At 41.7% G+C, this 21,492-nt stretch overlaps 1 protein-coding gene across 3 annotated transcripts in view; it reads left to right on the top strand.

The window, feature by feature from the left end:
• Nucleotides 1–579: 579 nt before the first annotated feature.
• Nucleotides 580–21,492, top strand: part of LIN7A (lin-7 homolog A, crumbs cell polarity complex component) — a 147,977-nt gene continuing 127,064 nt past the window's right edge. Inside the window, exon 1 of one of the 3 annotated variants that reach the window (XM_056116308.1) lies at nt 580–706. Coding sequence is in view for 1 of the 3 variants with exons in the window: in XM_056116300.1 (XP_055972275.1) it covers nt 625–706 (82 nt within the window). In the remaining 2 variants the exon portion in view is untranslated. The remainder of the gene's footprint in view (nt 707–21,492) is intronic. The other 2 variants (XM_056116300.1, XM_056116316.1) reach the window with 2 other exon arrangements.

Below are 21,492 nucleotides of genomic sequence, written 5' to 3'. Positions count from 1 at the left end.
TGAGGCCGTTACCTTGTGCACTGCTCAAAGTCAACATTCCAAAGACCATTAACAGACATTCACAGCATCAACCATGGAAAGCCGAGCGTCTCGGACCCGGGCAGCATTTGCTCTCTAAACGGGGATGGGGTCAGCGAGTTGAGCATCTCTTTGACATGGGGGCGGCGGGGTGAGTGGGGTGGCGGGGTGGGGGGAGGGCGATCCTCTTTCGACCCCTTCCCGCTCCCCCACCCTCTCGCCTCTGCTCCCCTTCCAGCCTTCTCCCACGTCCCAGACCCACGGTCACTCGGACCCTTTCCTGAGCGCAAAGTTCCCCGAAGGCAGCGGTGCGAGCGGGCGCCTCCCGCCGGGCGCTGCTGGGGTGCCCGGCCCGAGCGGGTCGGGCGCGGGCGCGGGCCCTGGGGGCTCCCGCCGCTCCCCGCCCCCCCCCGCCCCCCCCCTCCCGCTACCTGCTCAGCCTCCCGCCGCCGCCGCTGACGGTCTGCGGGGCGCGGAGCAGTCGCGGCTCCATCTGGCTGCCAAACCCACCCGCGCTCGCTTCCCCGCGCCGCCTCCCGCCTCCCCCCTTCCCCGCCGCCGCCCGCCCCCATCTCCTCCTCTTTTTCTCACTCCCAGCGCCGGCTGATGCTGAAGCCGAGCGTCACTTCGGCTCCCACGGCAGACATGGCGACACTGACAGTGGTCCAGCCGCTCACTCTGGACAGAGGTAAGGGGACGACTCGGCCCTTGAGGGGGTCTCCTGCGCGCTCCCCCATCCCCACCCCCCCACCCCGCCTCGGGCGCTCCCTTCCCCTGCCGGGGCTCCGCCAACTCCCACCGGGACAGCGGGACGCGCTCGGGCCGGGGGCGGCGGGGCCGGAGGAGGGTGGGCGCCGGCCGCGGGACACTTTCTTCCCGGGGCGCTGGCTGCTGCCCGCGGCCGGCCGGGAGCCGGGGCAGCTCGGCGGGACCCGGGTGCTCCGGTCGCAGCCTCTTGCAGCCCCTCTCCGGCTCGCCCGCCGCCGCCGCTTTGTTGGAGCGGCTGCGCCGGGAGCGCTCTGCGCCCGGGCTCGGGCTCGGGGACGCGAGCGGCGGCGGCGGCTCGGGCGAGGGCGTCAGTGCCGGCCGGTGCCCGGACGAGCCGGCTCGGGTCCGAGGGGATCCCGGCAAGAAGCGGGAAGTTTGTCCCGGCCACCCACCCGCTCCCGGGGTCGTCGCCGCCCCGAAGGTGGCCTGCGTGCGTGCCCGGGCGCGGAGCTCCCCGGAGCCGAGAGGGCGAGGCGGGGCGCGCGGGGTGGCGGGGGCCGGGCTCGGGGCGCAGTGCCACGGCTCCGGTGGCCCGGGTGGCGGGCGGCGACTGAGTCCGCGTCTCCGGTCCCCGGCGGCCTCGGGTCGCCCAGGCTGCGGACGGAGCGCCGGGACGCGGAAATTCAACTTGCGTCCCGCGACCCCGCGCGCGCGCGCGCCCAGCCCCGTGCCCGCCCGAGGGGCTGCCCGCGCCGCAGCAACTGGGGGCCAGCTCGGATGCGCCCGGCGCCGCCTTCTACCTGTCCCCGGAGGATGCCCTGTCCCCCTCTGCTGTCTGACGCCCAGTCCCGCGACTCTGCAGCAGAGGACACCTTCTTGTCCCTGTCCGTAGCTGCGGGATTTAGGACCCCGGGCGGCCATTTGGAGATGGTCTGCTCAGAGGAAGATGCTTTAGTTCAATGTGCCCCTAAAAATACTCTTTTTTTAAAGAATTAAACGGGACTGGGGGGGTAGGGGGGAGAGACGGAGGGGAGGAGGGGACAAATAAAAGAGCATCCTCCAGGGCGTACAGTGAATTCGGTGAGTTATAATTTGGAGAGATTGTGGGTGACTTAAATGCAATCTGTTGGCGCCAGAATGGATGTTATGTGGTGCCCATAGCAACCTTCCTTGGGGTAAGATTTGAAAGATAAGGAAGAACTGATTTTGTTTGAGGAAATGTAGATGTGCAGACTGGCGGATTAATAACTGTCGTTCAAGAGCTCGGAAATTCATTGTACATGCCATGATTTCTCTCCCCTGTCACGGCATGTACTCTGCAGGATGAAGCCATTGCCATCAAGAGCCGAACAAATGAAAAACTTAAAAATTATGGTTTCTCAAGTATTTACGTTTTGATGTAATGAACTCTTGTTGAATCACAGTCTTTAAGCATCCCGAGTATAACAACTAGGAATGGAAGGAAAGAAAAAAAAAAGAAAAAGAAAATGCCATAGTTATGAAATTTTAAGGACGACTACCACAGCTGCTGAAAATGTTTCACTTTGAGGCTTTTACTGTAGTCTTTAGATGCATTCCTTAGTTGTTGAGTGGAACTGCAATTAGAATAACAACGTTTCTCAAAGTTGCTCTTGTTCACAGTCAGACCTTATCTGTTCCTTCCATTGAGATCAGGCAAGCTAAATGAGACTGTGGATGTATGTGAATACATTCACCAGCAACTCACTGCCAAGTCTAATGTACTGATGACGTGTTAGGACATCATTGTCGTGCACGAAGTCCATGTGTAAAAATATTTGTCTAATTAAAATATAATTAAACTCATGAAACAAAGGCATCTGAAATTTTCTTACAAAAAAGAGAAAAAGAAAGACATTTAGCAGTAACTTCCCAGCAGAACAAATTTGATTCCTAGCTATAACTCTTACCTTACATGGATTCATTAGCCTATTTGGGGATTGGATTCCCTCTGTGCCACACCAGATCTTATATTACATGATTTAAAATTTTTTTTTTGTAAAATTGTTGACAATAATTCATTACATTTAATATTTCAACACCAATCCCACCACCATTACACCTTCCCACCACTGTATTTCGAATTTTTCTACCCTGAACCTCAATGCCTATCCCCCAAACAGGACCTAAAATAATTTATTTTGTACTGCTTGTTATGAATAAATATTATATGATTTTAACACAGCTGACACAGTAACAACAAAGTCTCCAATGGAGACGTTACTGGGCCTGCTCGAGCAAACACAGCTTTAGCAGTGTCTAAATTGATTAATTATAATCAGATTTTTTTTGGTCCCATACTAAAGGGTTTTCAAGAATATCTGGTGCCCTGTAATGTGCTCTGAAATCCCTCAGTACTTGGACCCTCCATAGCATTAACTTCAGTCAATATTGCTTCAGTCTCCTTTTTGAATGGAACCCCAAAAGGGACCACGCTATTTCTCAATTTGTTTTTGTATTCACAGTGCCTGCCATAGACTGATGCAGAATAGGAGATAAAATATGAATGTTGATTAGCATAGAAGAACAAAAACTAGCAGTCACCTAAGCTGTGTTGAGATATCAGGATTTAGTAGTGAAGGTACAACTCTTTCAGTCACAACCTTTGGACCTGGAAAGAATGTCAAGGAGATCTTAGGCCAATGATTGATTCATAGTGTTTTCTTTCCCCTTTCCATCTTCTATCCATCCATGTGTGATGAACTCTTAGCAGAAATCTCACCTGTGCTATGATTATTCACTAGGGGAGATGGTGGTAAGTGGGAAAACTAGGAGAAAGGAAGGAAAGAAGAGCTTTCCGAAGTGCATCACAGCAAACCTGGATAGAAAACCCGTGATTTGACACTGCTGGTTCTTCAAGGTTGATCTATTAATTAATGGCAGTAATTTTATTACCAGCCAATTCCTGTTTGACACCCATAGGCACCATAAAGTGATTCACCTGAAACTATCAGGGCAGGATTTTCAGCAAACAGATCGAAGCTGTGGATTGAAGTTAGGGTGTTCCTATCTCTCAGAATTCAAAACTGACAAAAAGTCGAAATCGCAAATATCTATGCTAGTTTCTTGGGGTTGTCCAGGAAACCAGGGGATTGTCAGAACCAGGCTAGAATATGAAAGGATGACAGGGTCACCTTAGGTTTTCACTACTTTGTATATTTAATAAATATTTTCCCGCTGATGTTAAATCTTGGATTTAAAACTGTGGTAACCTCTGGGTGACTATGGCACACTTGAGTTCCTATATTCTCTGGTGTCAGTTCTTAAGGTTCTTCACTTAGTTTCTGAGTGCCAACTAAAAATTAGTGTAACTGGTATACATTGATGAATGAAATGCATGTAATTCCAGTCCTTATGGTAATTAGAGAAAAATTGGAGAAAGAGGATTACACATATAAACACATTTTATTCATTCAATCAGTATTCATTCATCTTCTCTTATACACAAAATGCAATGGAAATACCAGAATGAAAGTTGCTTTTATGGACCTCATATCTACTGTGGGTGGGGGATGGAAGAGATAATCAGTAGGGATAATTCAATAAATATCTAGTTCCAACCTTAGATAAGCATTGTTTTAAGTAGTGTGGCAGTACTAATGAATAGAATGAATAAGGTCTAATAGAATTTACATGCTAATGAGATCACACACTCACCAAATGCATACCTATATGACTCCAATTAGTGGTGAGAAAAAATAAGACTGGATCAAGGAGAATAGCTGTGATAGTCAGGCAACTCAAGTCAGGCTTCTTAAGTTGGTTACCTTTGAGTAGGCATGAAAGAGTTGAAGAAGCAAATACAGTTGTCAGGGGAAATGTCTTCAGCTAAGGGCCTTCACGTGGGCGTCTTGGGGACACTGAGGAAGTCGGTAGGAAATGGGCTGTGTGACCTTTGTAGCCAATGGCCAGATGATGGTGTTTGTAGCAAGGACTTGGAATTAGTTGAAAAGTTCTCTGGAATTAGTATGACAGTATAGTAATGAGTTTAGAAGTACTTATTTAGATTGTGTTGGTCAAGGAAGATGTAATGAGAAAGTACAATTTAAACTGAGTCCTCACATGTGAATAGGAGTCTAAGGGAAAACTGAATGGGAAAAAGAAAGAATTCACTTAAAATCCATTCTATATCTGGTTGTCTACAATCCCAATAATGTATCTATAGCCAAGCAAAGGGTCAGGAAAAAAATTTATCCAGAAAGAACAGCCCTTAAGTATGTTAAGTATGCCCCCGGGATAGAAATTTAGTGTACCGTATGTCAACAAAATCTATACATGTTTGCTTCTTATTGCTAGACTAAAACATAATACATTATAATTATATTTTTAAAGATATATTGAGCTCTGTAATTTACATGTCACTATGCATAAATCTACATGTTGAATTTAAGTGGTCATGAAATATATTTATTTTCAGCCTTATATTTCCTATTAGACAGTGATGTAGAAAGTAGTAGTATAATTTACCCTTGTGGCAAAGAAAAGATGCCGATTAGGAGATTAGTGTGGAATCTTCTCTTTCAAAATTTAAAACGCTCACTGCCATTTTCCTCACACCGAGATTAGTTTTCCCCTATTTTAATCTCAAAAACTAGACATGACCTTCGGCTAAATACAATCGAACAAAGTGAGCTTCAACCTATGATACTTTATACCTTCATAACAAAGAACGTAGATAGGAAAGACTCACCATGGTAAAAACTTTATGAATTTTGGTACATCTTTAAGTATAGTGTCTCTGCTCTCCTTCACTTTCTATTTCAAGGTCAGAAAGGATAAAACAATTCTAAACTTTTCTTCTATTTACTTTCCCCCTAACTTTCAGCACAATTATTTTTTAAATCATGGCTTACAAATAAATTATGGAAAACCAATTCTTTAAGAAAAATTGAATAATTAAAGCTATTTCTAGGAGTCAATTAAAATATGTGATTTCAAAAATTTGGGGCTCTGTTATGACATGATCAATAGCTTACAATTTGCATTTAGGTGATTACATAGAACACAAAGTTGGTGTCAGAATCATCTAACTTGTGAATGGAGTTTGACTTGGATAAGAAGCAGCAAATATGGGGATGGGAATCTTGATTATTTTGACTTCTTATGTAAGTTGTCACTTACAATATTGATTGAACTAATCTGATGGGATTTTCTCTTTAAAAAGTAAAACTTTGTCTTTTAAATTTTTCAACATGAAATTAAGCATTTGGTCTCTCTCTCTCTGTGTGTGTGTATGTCTCTGTGTGTGTGTGTGTGTGTGTGTGTGTGTGTGTGTGTGTGTGTGTGTGTTTGTGTGTGTTCAACCTTACAGGGGAAAAGGAAGAGAAAAATGAATGTAAATGAAAATCCTATGTGTGCCACACTTTTCATAGAATTTGTGATAGAGTAAAAATGCTCTCTCTTCCCTTTTCACTTTTCAAGGCAAGCAGAGCTTATTACTTTATGTATCTCCCAATTCAAGCCTTGGGCAACCTATAGCTTTTTTAATCAGCTATATTCTCCAGTTTTTATAATATCTGCATTTGCCTGAAAATTGCTTTTGCTCACAGTCCAAAGGGGCTTGCCCCTTCTCTCCTTCTTATTATTTTCTCAATGTGAGAGGAGATTAAGAAAGAAACAAAATAAAAGTTAAACTAGTTCTTTCTTGGATTAAAGACGGATACCTGGTGGTCCTGATGGGGGAGGAGCGCATACCTCCACTGATAGTTCTGAGGTCTCGAACCTCAGCAACCAGCTATATTTTAGTCTGTGGATACCAAATGTTTTCTTCCTCTCTCATCTTTTCCGTAAGCTTCACTGAACATTAAAAATTATTGAATGTTCTTTTTTGTTATTGAAAATCAATAGTTGAGTACTCGTTTTTGCACTCCATGGTTACAGACATTTTCTAGGAGTCAGAATTGGGTTGCATCTTCCTTTCTTTTCTCTTTGGTAATTAAAAGATGCCATGGGAAGGACCCACCTTTCTGAAGAGCTTTAATTTCTTATAAAGGCATTTTTCATGTACTGAGAGCTTGGGTAACGTTGAAAAGAAATCAAGGAAAGAATGATGATACTTCCAGAAGAGAAAAAAGTTTAAATCTGATAAATATATTCTAATGTGATATGTCAGCTCTCCCAGCCCTGAGAGTATTTGATGTACACTGGTCATTGATAAAATTAGTGCTCCTGCTTTTAGAGTGCTTTTTGAATTCAAAGGCAAGGCTTAGAAATAATAGGCAGAGGGAACATTTAGAGAGTAGTATCAAATGAGCTTATATATCCTGGGCATTAGGGATGATTAAGTACAGCTCTGTTAACTCTTGAAGAAAGTTCTTAGTGTTGACAAATGATGGTTCGAATACAATATTCCTCTGGTTGGAGACCACATTGGATTTATTATTTACATCCAATACATTGTTGGGAAGACAAGATGGTACAAACTTAATATTTGTTGATTGAATGATGAACAGAAATGCTTTAGGTGGACTACCATGCAGTCATTCTTTTTTTGTTTGTTTATTTTGTTTTGATGCCGCACCCAGCCATGCACAAGGCTCATTTATGGCTCTATGCTCACAGACCATTCCTGGTGAATGATCCTGAAGAACCATATGGGCTGCTAGAGATTGAACTTACAGCAGTCAAATACAAGACAGTGCCCTACATACATATAATGAGTCATAAGTGAGGTTATCTCTGATTATCACTTTTCCTCCTCTGTATTTGCAGCACAGTCTTTCAAGTGGAGTGCTCCCCAGAGCCAAGAAAGGAGCAGAGATATTAGCATTTGTATTCAGAAGCCTTTTTTCCATTGTTTGCATACACCTGCCTTCTCAATGTGTTCATTGAACTAGGCATGATAATGCAAGCATATAACTGAGAAAATCCTTGCTTTCATTTTTTCAATGAAGAGGTCCTCATGGAATTCTCTGTGCACATATACAAATAAGTTGCACAGCCTCAGTATTTTAAGATAGCAGGCAAATAGAACTGTGTCTGATAAAATGGATTTAATTTGTACCGACTTTCTGTTGGCAAATGTGAACTTAACCTTAAAGAGTGATACTGACTATAACAATGCTTTTTTTTTCTTCTCTAGGTTATAAAGTCACATATTTTATTATTGAGTTTTACTAAGTAAAGCATTGGATAAATTTGAAGATTTGCTTAATAAGTACAACCAATCACTAAAAGCTGATTGAAAAAAATATGTTGATTTCAAATATATTTTGAGAATATATTCAGTTGTTTGTCTTGGACAGAATACTGGGATTTCTTATTTAAGCTGACAGTACTTTTCCCTAGAAACTCTGAAGCTATTTCAGGTCAAGACGGATCTGCCTGTTTACATGTCCAGTGCAGTGATAGGATAGTTCACTTTATTATAATATTTGCTTTTCACCCAACAAATATGTATATTAATAAAAATGGGTAAAATAGTGGAAATCTTAGAATAACAATAAAATCTGAGTTCCCAGATTAGATGAGAAAAAAAAAAACATAGAAATGAACAGCTGTGTCTAATAATGAGAGAAGTGGGGAATTCTGTTTGCAAAATGCTAAGTGAGTTTTGAAGAAAATTGAAAAGCAGAACACCTCCAGGAGCAATTCCTGAGAGCAGAGCCAGGAGTAACCTCTGAGTATCACCAGGTGTGGCCCAAAAACAAAACAAAAAGAAGAAGAAAAAGGAGAAGGAGAAGGAGAAGGAGAAGGAGAAGGAGAAGAAGAAAGAAAATATAAGACTAATGATTGCTGATATATAAAACTCTTCTGTCTTCCAGAAATGAAAAAAAAATTCAACTGCTACATCAGGAAACTATAGACTAACCAACCTAATCATGGTAGAACAATCTAAGACACATTAAGAGAAGAAAGGCATATTGGCACATATTGGTGATATGCTAAAGGCCCCTGGGCTTCCCAAGAATAGCTGTACTAAATCTCATGGTGGCATAATGCTTGGACAAAACTGATGGAACTTGTGTGAGTAAATAGAGTGGATGGGTGTACTCTTTGATTTCTAGAACTTGAAACATTTCTCAGGGTAGTTTGGTTCTTTACCCTCATCAACATTATTAACATTATTTTGGATGAGGGCTATGGAAGATTTTGTTTTATCATAACGAAAGGCTAGGAACTGTAACAAATAATTTGCCAACCAATTCAACATTCTAATATTATACCTGACTTGAATTATAGGTTACAATAGAACAGATCGAATTTAATAGAAATGAATATAGTCTTTAATTATGTACCAGGATAAGAGAGTACTTGCTAAGCTGGTATCCTTGCACTGACATACTTATTGTCCTTGATTGCATTGTCCAGTCAATACTACCCCATCCAACACCACTCAACCACTTTGCAAACCTTAGATAGCACTTCTAGTTCAGTAAAGTCACTTATTCAGTCCTGGGCCAGGGCAGGATGGCTTAACTTTATAAAGACGAAGAAGAGGAAGATGACAAGGTGCAAATAAAGCACTATCGAACTCTTCTGCCTGAATTTAAGTGCAGAACCATTTACTATGCAGTTTTCATCAAAGTTACTAGACTTCTCAACTCTATTTGGGCTCCTTGATTTCAGAATAACACATAATGATGAGAGGGGCATATAAGTACCAGTCAGGGATATGATCTTCAAGTCCTGATGTCTGGATTCAGATCCAAGTCTGCCTCTTAGCTATGAAACTATTAATATCCTCTCTATATTTTATTTTTCATTTGTAAAATTGAAATAATAGTCTCTACCTTTTAAGATTGGGTAAAAATGAACCGAAGAAACACATACAAGTGCTTACAGCACTGCCAGGTCCGTAGTAAGTGCCCAATAATGATTAGTTCCTGCTTCTTCTCCCCAGGGTGTGCATTTTCCTCAGTGCAATAAATGAAAAGTGAACAAGCTTCAGATTTAGACAGATATGGGTTTGAAATGCAATTCTGTCTCTTACTAGCCATGAAAGTTTAAAACATTACATACCCTCTCCCCATTTTATTTCATTCCTTGTGTTGGACTAGGGACATACCTTTTGCATGGTAATACATTCCTCTACTTAGTCATTCAAGAAAAAGAGAATGAGTGTGTTTATTCTTATTCCTGTAGCACTTGCAATTTAGTTGGGGGTGAGGGGCAGTAGACATTAAATGGACCATTTATACCATGAGCAGAGTAGAGTATTACAACAACTCACAAATACTGAGCATTTCTCACATGCCAGATAATTGTATTTAGTAATTTTCATTTTTCATTTCAGTTAGTCCTCATAACAAATCTTTGAGGCAGATGCTCATTAGTATTTTAATGATGAGGGAATTGAGGCATAAAGAGACTAAATAAGGGGATTGGAGCTCAGGTGGGCTAATTCCTGTGATCTTGAGATTAATCACTATGCAACAGTAAAAAAGCAAGGTTAGTTGTGTAATAGGGTCTATAACAAGCTCTGAGGAACATGAATTTGTGAGGGACAGCAGAGACATAGGTTCAAAGACTTCAAAGAACAGACAAGAGGCAAACAGAGAAATTGGAAAGAGTGTTTCAAATGCTTATGAATAAAATGAATGCATATGAATGTTGGAAAAGCCTAATTTATATACTTTGAAAGTTCAGAAAGATGACTGAAAGTGGCCAGGGTTTAGAGGCCAAAATGTTAGTATGGCAGGCAGAGCACTTGCCTTGCACACAGCTGACCCGGATTTAATCCCTGACACTACATATGGTCACCACAAGTGCCTCCAGTAGTCATTCCTGAGCACAGACTGAGGAATAAGTCCTGACCAAAGTTGAATATGGCTCAAAAACTAAAAGAAAATAAAATACTGGAAAAAATGCATAGTTTTATGCACCTTTCCCCACGCCGCACCAGTTACTCAAGAGAAAATGACTATGACCTTCAGATTGCCTATCAGTGATCTATTGTTGATAGACAAAACTTCTTTATAGTGTAGAGATTTTGATTGGCTCACCTACAGGAGTGCCAGAGATAAAATAGTACTACAAATCATCTTTCTGATAGTTCTGCCTCCAAATGGATAAAAGTAAGAATTTGGAACTGTAACAGAAGTTGAGATTCAGGCAGAAAAGGAACTTGCCTATTTGGTTTGTTTTACATTTTTTCTTTCAACATAAGTTCTAATTATCCAGAAGGACATATATACTCCAGATACCCATCAGTAAACTGCACACTTGGAAATTTTATTGACTTGGATGTAGAGATTTCAGTAATTATTATCTTCCTTTAAAAGTCAAGGCAATAGTTACCCTAAGTAAAACATTCAGAAAACTGAAGTTTAATCCTTTAGGCCAAAAATAATTCATTTGGACCATTTTTAGCCGTAAATGGCAGAACTCTTTTTCTTTCCTTCTTCAGTACAGCATATGCTCTGTAGAAATATGGTGTTTTTATTAAGAACTAGTTTAAGATAAAACAAACATAGCAGGAAAACGTACTGCGTATTAGTGAAGAAATGCTGAAATATTTATCTTAATGACTCAAAAAGGATTTCTGCATTTCTTTGACTTCTCATGCTTAGTTGCAGTTGACAGATACATGCCTCTGGATAAATGAGGCCTTTTGGATCATGTAGAATCGCATTTCTTCTAATGCCACATATTTTCCCCAAAAATGTCAGGCCAGCATCCAAATAATAACTGAAGATAGTAACATATTAAGATGGGCGTATGGTATGAATGGAATGTTTCTTTCCTTCCCAATCAGATGTTGAAACCCTTGATGCCCAAAGTGACAGTTTTTGGAGATGGGAGTTTTGGGGAGGTGGGGGGTAGTTACTATGATTTTGAAATGATCCTAAGGGTGTGTCCCCGAAGATAATATTAGTGTTTAGGTAAGAAGAGATTGGAAATATTTATTTCTTCTTTGGAGGAGGTTCATTTAGAAGACAGATGTCTGTAAGCTGGAAAGTGGCCTCTCACAAGTAGATTGGTGAATCTGCTGGCACGTTGATTGTGGTCTTATCAGCCTCCAGACTACAATAAATGAATGTTTTCTGTCTAAGCTTGCTGTATGTCATTTTGTTCTTGCAATGTGAGTTGACTAAAACAGTGTAGTGGTTATTACATGATGTTGGCCTCAGCAATTCTCTGTATATCTTAGTAGAACAAATTAGCTACACTCATATAATTAATTGTACACATTAAGGTATGCCCAATTTACTGCTTAGTTTCATTTTGTTCTCCTAGAGGAGGAGAACAAATTTTAGCTTTTAACATTTACTAACATGGCTTGGGCTGGAGCGATAGCACAGCGGGTAGGGCGTTTGCTTTGCATGCGGCCCACCCAAGTTTGATTCCTCCATCCCTCCCAGAGAGCCTGGCAAGCTACCGAGAGTATCTCACCCCCATGACAAAGCATGGTAAGCAACCTGTGACGTATTCGATAAGCCAAACACAGTAACAACAAGTCCCTCAATGTTACTGGGCCCGCTCGAGCAAATTGATGAACAACGGGAGGACAATGACAGTTACAGTGACACATGGCTTAATTTTTTTTCTCATAATGCTCTCCATTGTTTTTAAAGCTATTAAGAAAATATGATTTTTTTCTTAAAATTTCCTCAGGAATATCTTTCTAGATGAGAATTTCTATTTTCAAAGTGTTTAGGAGCATTCCTGCAAGGCAAAGCCTGGCAAGCTCCCTGTGGTGTATTCGATATGCCAAAAACAGTAACAGTAGGTCTCACAATGAGATGTTACTGGTGTCTGCTCGAGAAAATTGATGAACAACGGGAGGACAGTGCTACAGTGCTTAGGAGCGCTAAATAATCAGCTATGTTGTATTAAAACAATAATTTACTGATCTAATATTGATGTTCTTTTTTTCTTTTTTTTATTAGTGAATCACCGTGAGAGACAGGTACATACTTAAAACTTTCATGTTTGAGTTTCAGTTATAAAATGATCATTGTATAATTGAAACCCAAGCACAAAAAGTTGTAAGTCTACAACTGTACCTCAAGGTGTTTCACTAATAAAAATTAAAAAAAAAACAAAACTCATTTCTTTCTAGTACTTTTTCATGAAGACACTAGGGTTTTCTCTACATACTGTCATGCCATTCATGAGTAGTGATAGCTAGCTACATCTCTTCAGTTTGATTTTTTATGTATCTTTTTTGTTTGTTTGTTTTATGGGGAGCCACACCCAGCAGTGCTTCATACTATTTCTGGCTACATACACAAAGGTCTTTCTTACAGGACCCAGAGGACCACATAGTGTTAGTGATGGATCCAGGGCCAGCAACGTGCAAGGAAGTGCTTTAACATCCCTGCACCCTGTATTATTAGGATTTTTATCTCCTCTTTTTTGTATTAGGTTGATCTGGCTAGAGTTTCCAAAGCTGTGTTGGAAACTAATAGTATAAGTGGACATCCAAGGCCTGCTCAAGATCCTAAGAGACGTTCCAAGAGTTAGTCCAATCAGCTTTTCACATTTTTTTCTGCCTTTTCTTGTAATAATTTTCTCTGAGGATTTTCTTTCTTCCTTTCCTTTCACCTTCTAAATGTTTCTTCTTCACATTTCTGTTTTGTGTTATTGTAAGGACTGCATCAAACTTACTCATTTTATTTTATTTTATTTTATTTTGGGTCACATGCAGCAGTGCACAGGGCTGACTCCTAGTTCTGCACTCAGGGATCACTCCTAGTGGGACTTGGAAGACCATGCATGGTGTCAAAGATTGAATCCAGGTGGCTGCATACAAGGCAAGAGCCCTACATGCTTTTTATATTTAAAATTGTTTTTTTGGTTTTTTTGGTGAAGATGGTCTCCGCTCATCCTTATTTATCCACACAGATTCTGTCTCCTTTCCTTTCTTTATGTTTTATCGTTGTCTCACAACACCATTGTTTATACTTTTACTGCTAGATTATTACTTAGCCCTTGCTCATTTTATTACATGCTTTTGTTTCTTGTTGTCATATATGGAAGAAAGACTTTCAATAATTTTTTGTAGAACAGGTCTGGTGGTGGTAAACTGTGTTGGCCTTAGATTATTGTACGGGATTGTTGTAAGGTTTGCTTGACGTCAAATGGTCGACAGATGAGATCGCCATACAGTCTGAGAATCAAAGATCAGCCTGCTCCCCACAAGGAACACGGGACTTATCATCTCGATAGCCCAGCCAGCACCAGGCTACATTCCATGCTTCCTTGATTCCACCCAATATGAATAACAGAATGCCAGATTAAGTGCGCTGGTCCCACTGGTCTTTGTTCCCTTCCTACCCAAGACACCTTAAAAATCCCACTGAGCCTCCTCCAGAATGCATCTCTAGCCCAACCTCACTAGAGGTCAGTAGGACCTGCCTGAATGTGCATCCCAATAATCATCTCCTGTCTCTTCATTTTTCTTGTATCTGTTTCTCTATCTTCGCCAGGTGAGGTCCCAGACCTTTAAAGTATCAGAAGAAGTCTTTATTTCTGTATGATTTTGAAGTGATAATTTTGCAGGGTAAAGTGTTCTTGGCTGGCAGTTATTATTTCATAGTGCAACCCTCTTCCAACCTGCAAGGTTTTTGCTGAGAAGTCTGAAGAAAGTTAATTAGAATGAATTTGATTTCTATTTCTCCCAGTAATGTTCAGTGTTTTTTTTTTTTATCTCACTTGCTTTGATGATTTAAAATGATCTGTCTTAATGTAGGTCATTTTGGAGTCAGATATGTGGGTGTCCTTTCTCTTTTCTTCAGTGGTTCTTTCTCAAATTTTGGTAAATTTTCACCTATTTTATTTTTGGTTTTTGGAATATGGTTTTTATCTCCCCACTTTCTGGAATTCTCATTAACTCATTATTTGCTCTTCCAATAGAGTTTGATATTTCTTATGGAAGCTCTCCATTTTTCCTAAATTTTATCTGTCTTCTCCCTTCTCCTCAATATTAGTTATTGCTGTTTATATCTTTTCTTCCATGCTTTGGGTCTCCCAAGCATCCTTTCCATGTTTGATTGCAATTTATTCCATTTCTCTTCAGCAATTTCTCTCTCTCTCTCTCTCTCTCTCTCTCTCTCTCTCTGTCTCTCTTTGTCTCTCTCTCTGTCTCTCTCTCTCTCTCTCTCTCTCTCATCTTGATGAGGAAGAGGAGGTCAATGATGAGAAGATACAATTATGAACTCGAACACAGTCTTACCAGTGGAGGGTGAGAAGGCAGCAGATCAGAAAGAGCATTCCATTCTATGCCTCATCCCTCCACAGACCCTCATGATCCCTATTTGTGCCCCAAATTTTTATTAAAGTTATTTTATCTAGACCACGATTTGACCTTTGTGTTATGTTCTGAAGGTCACTGAGGGGACATATTCAGTCAACTGCCACTTGCCTAAACTGAAGAACTCATTTTGATTTTTTATGTTTGCCCCAGAGCTTAGCTTTTTGTCAAGAGTACAAACTTTCACCCCCCCACCCCCCTTAGAAGCCACTGATACTGTTGACAATTATTTCCAGCAGGGTCAAGTTTACCATCAGTAATGGCAGCTGCCATGCCCCAGGCCATGCCAGGAATATCTTCACCTCTTGATTCTCCTTTCCAATTTTGTGCCATAGTCACCCCTGTTTTGACATTCAGAATCATGCATTTCTCAAGCAAAACAGATGAGCTGATGACTTCTCTGGGCTATGGAGCTGATCTCTAATTTTACTTTAGCAAGGACCCTTGTTTGCTGGCGTCTACTTATTTCATCATTGTTCTGGGAGTTCTTTTCTGTATGACTACAGAAATGCTTGCTGACCTCTCCTTTTATAGCATACTCTCACCTTTCAAAAAATAGAAAAGAAATAAGTGTCTTTTACAGCCACCTTAACTTTGACCTGTTTGTGGAGCTGCTCAGGATTGAGACTTTTTGGTGCGCCTCTCACTCTAAGGAAGTACTCTCACTTTGCTTTCCTCCACTGCAAAGAGGCAGACTGATTGATTTATACTGGTAGTAGGGGACAACAGGATTTCCTTATGATCCTAGCCTCATCTCTGTCCCTGAAATTCCCCAAGCCTTGGACTTATGGATGGAAAATTTTCTTTCAAAGGGCCTGCCTCTTTTTGGTCTGCAGTGTAAACTCTGGCATTGTTGCTGGTGCAACTTGTGCAGGGCAGTTCCTTGATCTTTCCCCAGTGACACCCCACATGATAGGATTAAGGAACCAGAACTGGTTGTTGACTCCCAGCCCCTTGGCTATTTTCTTTCACCTTCCTCCATCCCTTTGGTTATTTTCTTTTGATTTTCTTCGTGGTTTAAGTTTGTTTGTTTTGTGAGGAAGGGGGAGGAAGAGAAGGAAGCTCTCAGCCTGAGGGGCTGGGGATGATGCCCAGATTAGATATGTGCAAGCAAATGCCCTACCCGCTGTGTTATATCCCGGCCTACTTAGTAGGTGAATTTTTATTTATTTATTTATTGAATCACTGTGGGATACAGTTACAAAGATTTCATGATTGAGTTTCAATCTTACAATGATCAAACACCAGTTTGATCAATATACTCCACCAGTGTACATTTTCTACCACCAATGTCCTCAGTATCCCTCCCACCACCCCCACCCCACCCAACCCCCCTGCCTCTGTGTCAGATAATTTCCTTCTTTCTCTCTTCTCTACTTTTGGGCATTATGGTTTGTTTGCAATACAGATACTGAGAAGCCATCATGTTTAGTCCTTTTTTTAGTAGGTGTTTTTACCTCTGCTCTTCACCCTGATCAATCTTTCTTAGGAGCTCCTTGTAGGCATTTGTGGGGAAAAGCCTGTGAGTTTTACCAGTCTCTGTGGTTCTGTACTCTCATGATAGATTATATTTGGGCTTTTGTCAGCTTGTTACAAACTTTAGCTGAATTCTTTCTCATTTGTGAGGCACTCATTGCTCTTCTGCCTGTGCTCTGGTGCTCTGCTGTAGGTAGGTGAGTGGCTGATTTTTTTCTTTCAGTTTGGAGGGTCTATCTAATTTACTATTAGTATTTGTATGCAGGTAACTCATCCTATGTGATCTGTAATTCTCATGAATCTACCTGAAGAAGAAAATATATTCCCAATTGGGAAAACAGACTTTGAAAGCATTTTTGCAGCCTGGTTAATTTTTGGTACTTATTTGCACATTTGAGCAGGTATTTGCTTAGGCAGACTGTCTTTTTGCTGCTGCTTATATTTCAAATTAAAATCCAATTTAGGGACTCATTTGAGTGAATCTGTAACATGGCAGACTAAGCTAACACAAAACCTCTCCCATTATAAACATCATGATATGCCAGATAAACTTAACAATTAAAAAACCATCTAGAGTTTAAATAGCAGACAAGAAAGTGTAATCTTCAGGTGCCAGAAATGAAAAGGAAAAGAATGCTGCAGTAGTGATATTGAGCTGACACCTTGGTAAAAGCGAGAGGAGGAAGATGAAAATGGCACCAAGTGGTCCCAGATTTAGATTTAGAAATAAGCCCCATAGTTGGAAGCAGAGCAGGGATGGGGTGGGGGGGGGGGGGGGGGTGGTGGTGGTGAAACATTGAATCGCATAATCCACATACTCTAACTATTAGGAATCTTAATATATAACAGGCAGTTGGTTCATGAAGCTTTCAAGAAGTGTAGATAAAATCTCTTAAGCTAAGCACACCTAGGCTGGAGTGATAACACAGCGATAGCGCCTTTGCCTTGTATGCGGCCAACCTGGGTTGATTCCTCCGTCCCTCTCGAGAGTCCGGCAAGCTAATGAGAGTATCTCGCCTGCACAGCAGAGCCTGGCAAGCTCCCCGTGGAGTGTTAGATATGCCAAAAACAGTAACAACAAAGTCTCACAATGGAGATGTGACTGGTGCCTGCTTCGGCAAATCGGTGAACAAATCGAAGGACAGTGACAGTGCTACAGTGCTAAGCTAAGCACACCAGAGAAAGTCAAATAAAAGAACACTCTTAGGAACAGTATTCAGGTTGGAGACCGATTTTAATGGACCGAGCACATGTTTGCAGGAGCCCCCAGTTAAAGTCCCGGCACCACATGGTCTCCTGAGCAGCATGGACACAACCCTAGAGCAGAGAGCAGGATGTAGCTCCTGGTACTGCTAGACGTCCCCCAACCAAAACCAAGACAAAATAAAGAAAATAAGCAGTGCTCTTAGTCTGCATTAGTTTCTTATAGAACAAAGTAATATCTCCCAAAGGTGCTGCTGACAATTAAACATTACTTACAGAACATGTGAAGAGGAGATGGAACATTGACTTTATACTCATGACAAACCATTGTGTGAACTACCCGTGTGTTTTGATCAGAGACAACAGAAATTCAGAGAGAAATTATGTCAGAAAATGAAATTGATACAGAAACAATAAGACTATAAAATAAGCATATTATAGCTATTAAAATATGCTTTTTTACAGTAGGCACCATGGGGAAAGAGCATAGTACTGAAAAATACTGGTGAATTAGAAAGCAACTAATAGAAAATGTGAGAAAGAAAGAATGATGAATTTGCAGGGATGCTTTCCAGTTGCACTCAGAACTCCAGAGGTCACTCCTAGCCAGCCAGTGTAGGCTGGGGATCAGACGATGGGTGCTTGGAACCACCAGTACCACACTTGGCAGTACTCAGGAGGCCGTATGGTGCCTGGGATTGATTTAATTTCAGGATCAGGAGTTAATTCAGGGTTAGGATGTCTGCCTTCATGTATTTGACCCTTATTTGTTTCCTTGTACCATACACTTCCCAAGCCCCCAGCATTGCCAAGTTTGGCCTTGAAGACCTTCAGCACTGTGGGTTGCCATGGTTGTCCCTGGCATACCAGGGCTCTAGAAGCACCAGGTCTGTGGACCATTGCTTAGACAGCTTACCTGTTGACTATATTATCTCTAGGAGTTGGCCCTGGGCTCTCTGAGCACTGCTTGGGAGCACCCCCAAAAAATAGCCTAACAAATCTTACCATATCATTCTAGGATGGAAAATAATAGTAACATAGTAAATGCAGGGATGGTATCCTAAATGTACAGCCAGCAGAAGGTAAGAGTAATAAATGTAGTCTGTTGTGTTATTTTACCCAATGGGGAGAAATCTAGAGGTGCAGAAATGGGATGTCCATGTATTGGACTGGAGACAGAGGCTGGGAGATGGAAGGTATACAGAAAACAGGTGTAAGAGTGAGAAGAGTCACACCCATTAGCTTCCGCTCTTCTAGATCCATCAGGACATGTAGGTTCTTTTCTTTTCTTTTCTTTTTCTTTTTTTTTTTTGGCTTTTTGGGACATACCCAATGATACTCAGGGGTTGCTCCTGGCTCTGCACTTTGGTATAATTCCTGGCAGTGCTTGGAAAACCATATGGAATGTCAGGGATAGAACTCGGGTTGGCCATGTGCAAGGCAAAAGCTGTATGTACTGTACTATAGTATTGGCCCACAGTATGTCCATACCCATGTAATTCTGTCTCCCTGCCGCAGCCTCTATGGTGGAAGGTAGTGTGTAGCTGTGGCTGATGCAGATGATGTGAAATAGAGTAGTATGCTTCAGTGCCTAACCTAGCACTTTTCCTATCAGGTGATGCCTTGTAGATTTTGGAAACATCCCAAACCTATGTGCCCTTTCAAATTAACTCTATATTTTCAATAGCCATTACAGTGCAATCGATTGTAGAGGACAATCTTCATCTAAATGCCTAATTAGGTCAATTTTTTTTCTGAACTTAACACCCTTATGAGCTCTCTTAGCTGTTTCTGAATCTGTTGGACACATCTTGCATACAAAGGCCCGAAGTGAATTGAGACAAATGCCTTCAGACAAGGCTCCGAGCTGTCATGATTCGATCCAGAGACATAGTTCTGGGAAGTCTTTCAGTGGTGCTGCTCTCACTGTGTATGGCTCTTGTGGCTACTACAAATCAGTTGTCTTCAAAGGGAAGCTCCTCAGAGTTTCTCAGGTTAGCAAAACACAGACCATTGTAATTCGAACTTTGGAACCGCTGGTGATACCTATATTTGTGTCTAAACTTTCTGCTTTTCTTTTTCCCCTTCTTGTCCCAAATGCCTTAGCTCACTGTCTGGTACCTTGTTAGGTATATTAATAAATATTTGTTGAATGATCAAGTAAACTCAGTCAGTTCATTTTGTTGGGAAAGTTGTTGTCTTTGTGGAAATGTTCTTACCTTCCTCAACTTGCCTTTGGGGGCAAGCGCTGAATTCTTTTCATTCAGTTTTTAATTCCTCAAGAAATTTCTCCTTCCTTCAGCTTAGGTTAGATTCACCTGTGCTTCTTATTTAAGGGGTTGGGGATGGAGGAGTGATATACACCTGATGATGACCAGGGATTACTCCTGGCCGTACTGAGGAAACCATATGTGATTCTGTGCATCAATCCCAGGTCAGCTGCATGCAAGGAAAACACCTTACCTGCTGTACTATCACTCCAGCCAACCTCTCCCCCCTATGATTCTGTACCACTGTATTTCTTCTCCCTCCATAAATTCATGCGAAAACAAAGTATGTATAAGTTTAACTCATGGTAATTGTATGTGTGGCATGGTATGAAATTGGGGGGCAAGAGTGCCAAGGAGGTAGAGAAGACTTTTGTATAACTGTGGGTTGTGAAAACTTCATTGTCAAGTAAATTTATATTTATCAGTGTTTGATTTGACACCTATTTCATATACTCAGAGTCATGTAAAAATTCTTCGTAGGAAAAAGGGATTTTGAGTTTAAAATTAGATTAAGAAGACCTGAAAAAGAACCTCACACATGAGATATTAGCACTGTAGCATTGTCCTCCTGTTGTTCATCAATTTGTTCGAGCAGGCCCAGTTACGTCTCCATCGTGAGACTTGTTGTTACAACATGAGATATAAAAAAAGAAGAAGGAGGAGGAGGAGGAGGAGGAGGAGAATGAGGAGGAGGAGGAGGAGGAGGAGAATGAGGAGGAGGAGGAGGAGGAGGAGGAGGAAGAGGAGGAGGAGGAGGAGGAGGAGGAGGATCCAGTGGGTAAGGCGTTTGCCTTGCATTCAATCAACCTGGGTTTGATCCTTGGCACCACTATGGTTTCTAGAGCAGCACAGAGCCAGGGGTAGGCCTTGAACATTGCCAGGCATGGTTCCCAAACCAGCTAATAATAACAACAATAGAATGAGTTTAAAAGATGGAGTTGACTCTAAGGATAATTAAGAAAACATGATCTAATCAGAGAAAACAAGTGTAAATGTCCTGAAGCAGTAACGATCTTCATGTTGTGGAAACATGAGTTTAGTGTAGTTGGAATAGGGTGAACAAGAGAAAGGCAGTAGAAGATGAAGCTAAAGACTCTTATTTCTGGTCAGGCGCTGTCATCTTGGTTGTTCCCATTGGGCTGGGCAGGGTCAAAGGAGACTAAACCGGATAGGGGGGACATGGATCACTAGACTTTGGTCCAGTCCTAGCAGTTCCCACCAAGTGGCACCAGGCTTTCTTTATAGGTCACTAACAGCGTCTGTATAGTCTAGTCCAGGAATCCCAGACCCAGAGGTCCCAGAGGTGCTCATGTGTTTGAGGGGCAGTTCTGTGGTTACTACCTGGGAACTGGCTCCAGACAGCTGGGTCAGAGGTCAGAGCCTACTCCTTTCTGTACTCTGGGCTGGTCAGGCCTGTAAGAACCAAGGCAGTTAGGTATACTCACAGAAAAGCCATTCAGGAATGGCTCAGGAATGGTAGGTGCAGCTGTGAGGACTCTCTTACTCCCTGCTTGAAGACTATGAGGCATTTTCATGGAACCAAACACAACACTTGAGATAGTTCTCTGTGCCTGTTCTAGGATGGGACTGAGATTTTCTCTT

This window comes from Sorex fumeus, unplaced genomic scaffold (assembly GCF_029834395.1).
Source record: "Sorex fumeus unplaced genomic scaffold, SorFum_2.1 ptg000003l, whole genome shotgun sequence".
In the NCBI taxonomy this organism is placed as follows: Eukaryota; Metazoa; Chordata; class Mammalia; order Eulipotyphla; family Soricidae; genus Sorex; species Sorex fumeus.
The sequence above is the reverse complement of the archived record's forward strand: the minus strand, read 5'-3'. Positions and strand labels throughout refer to the sequence as shown.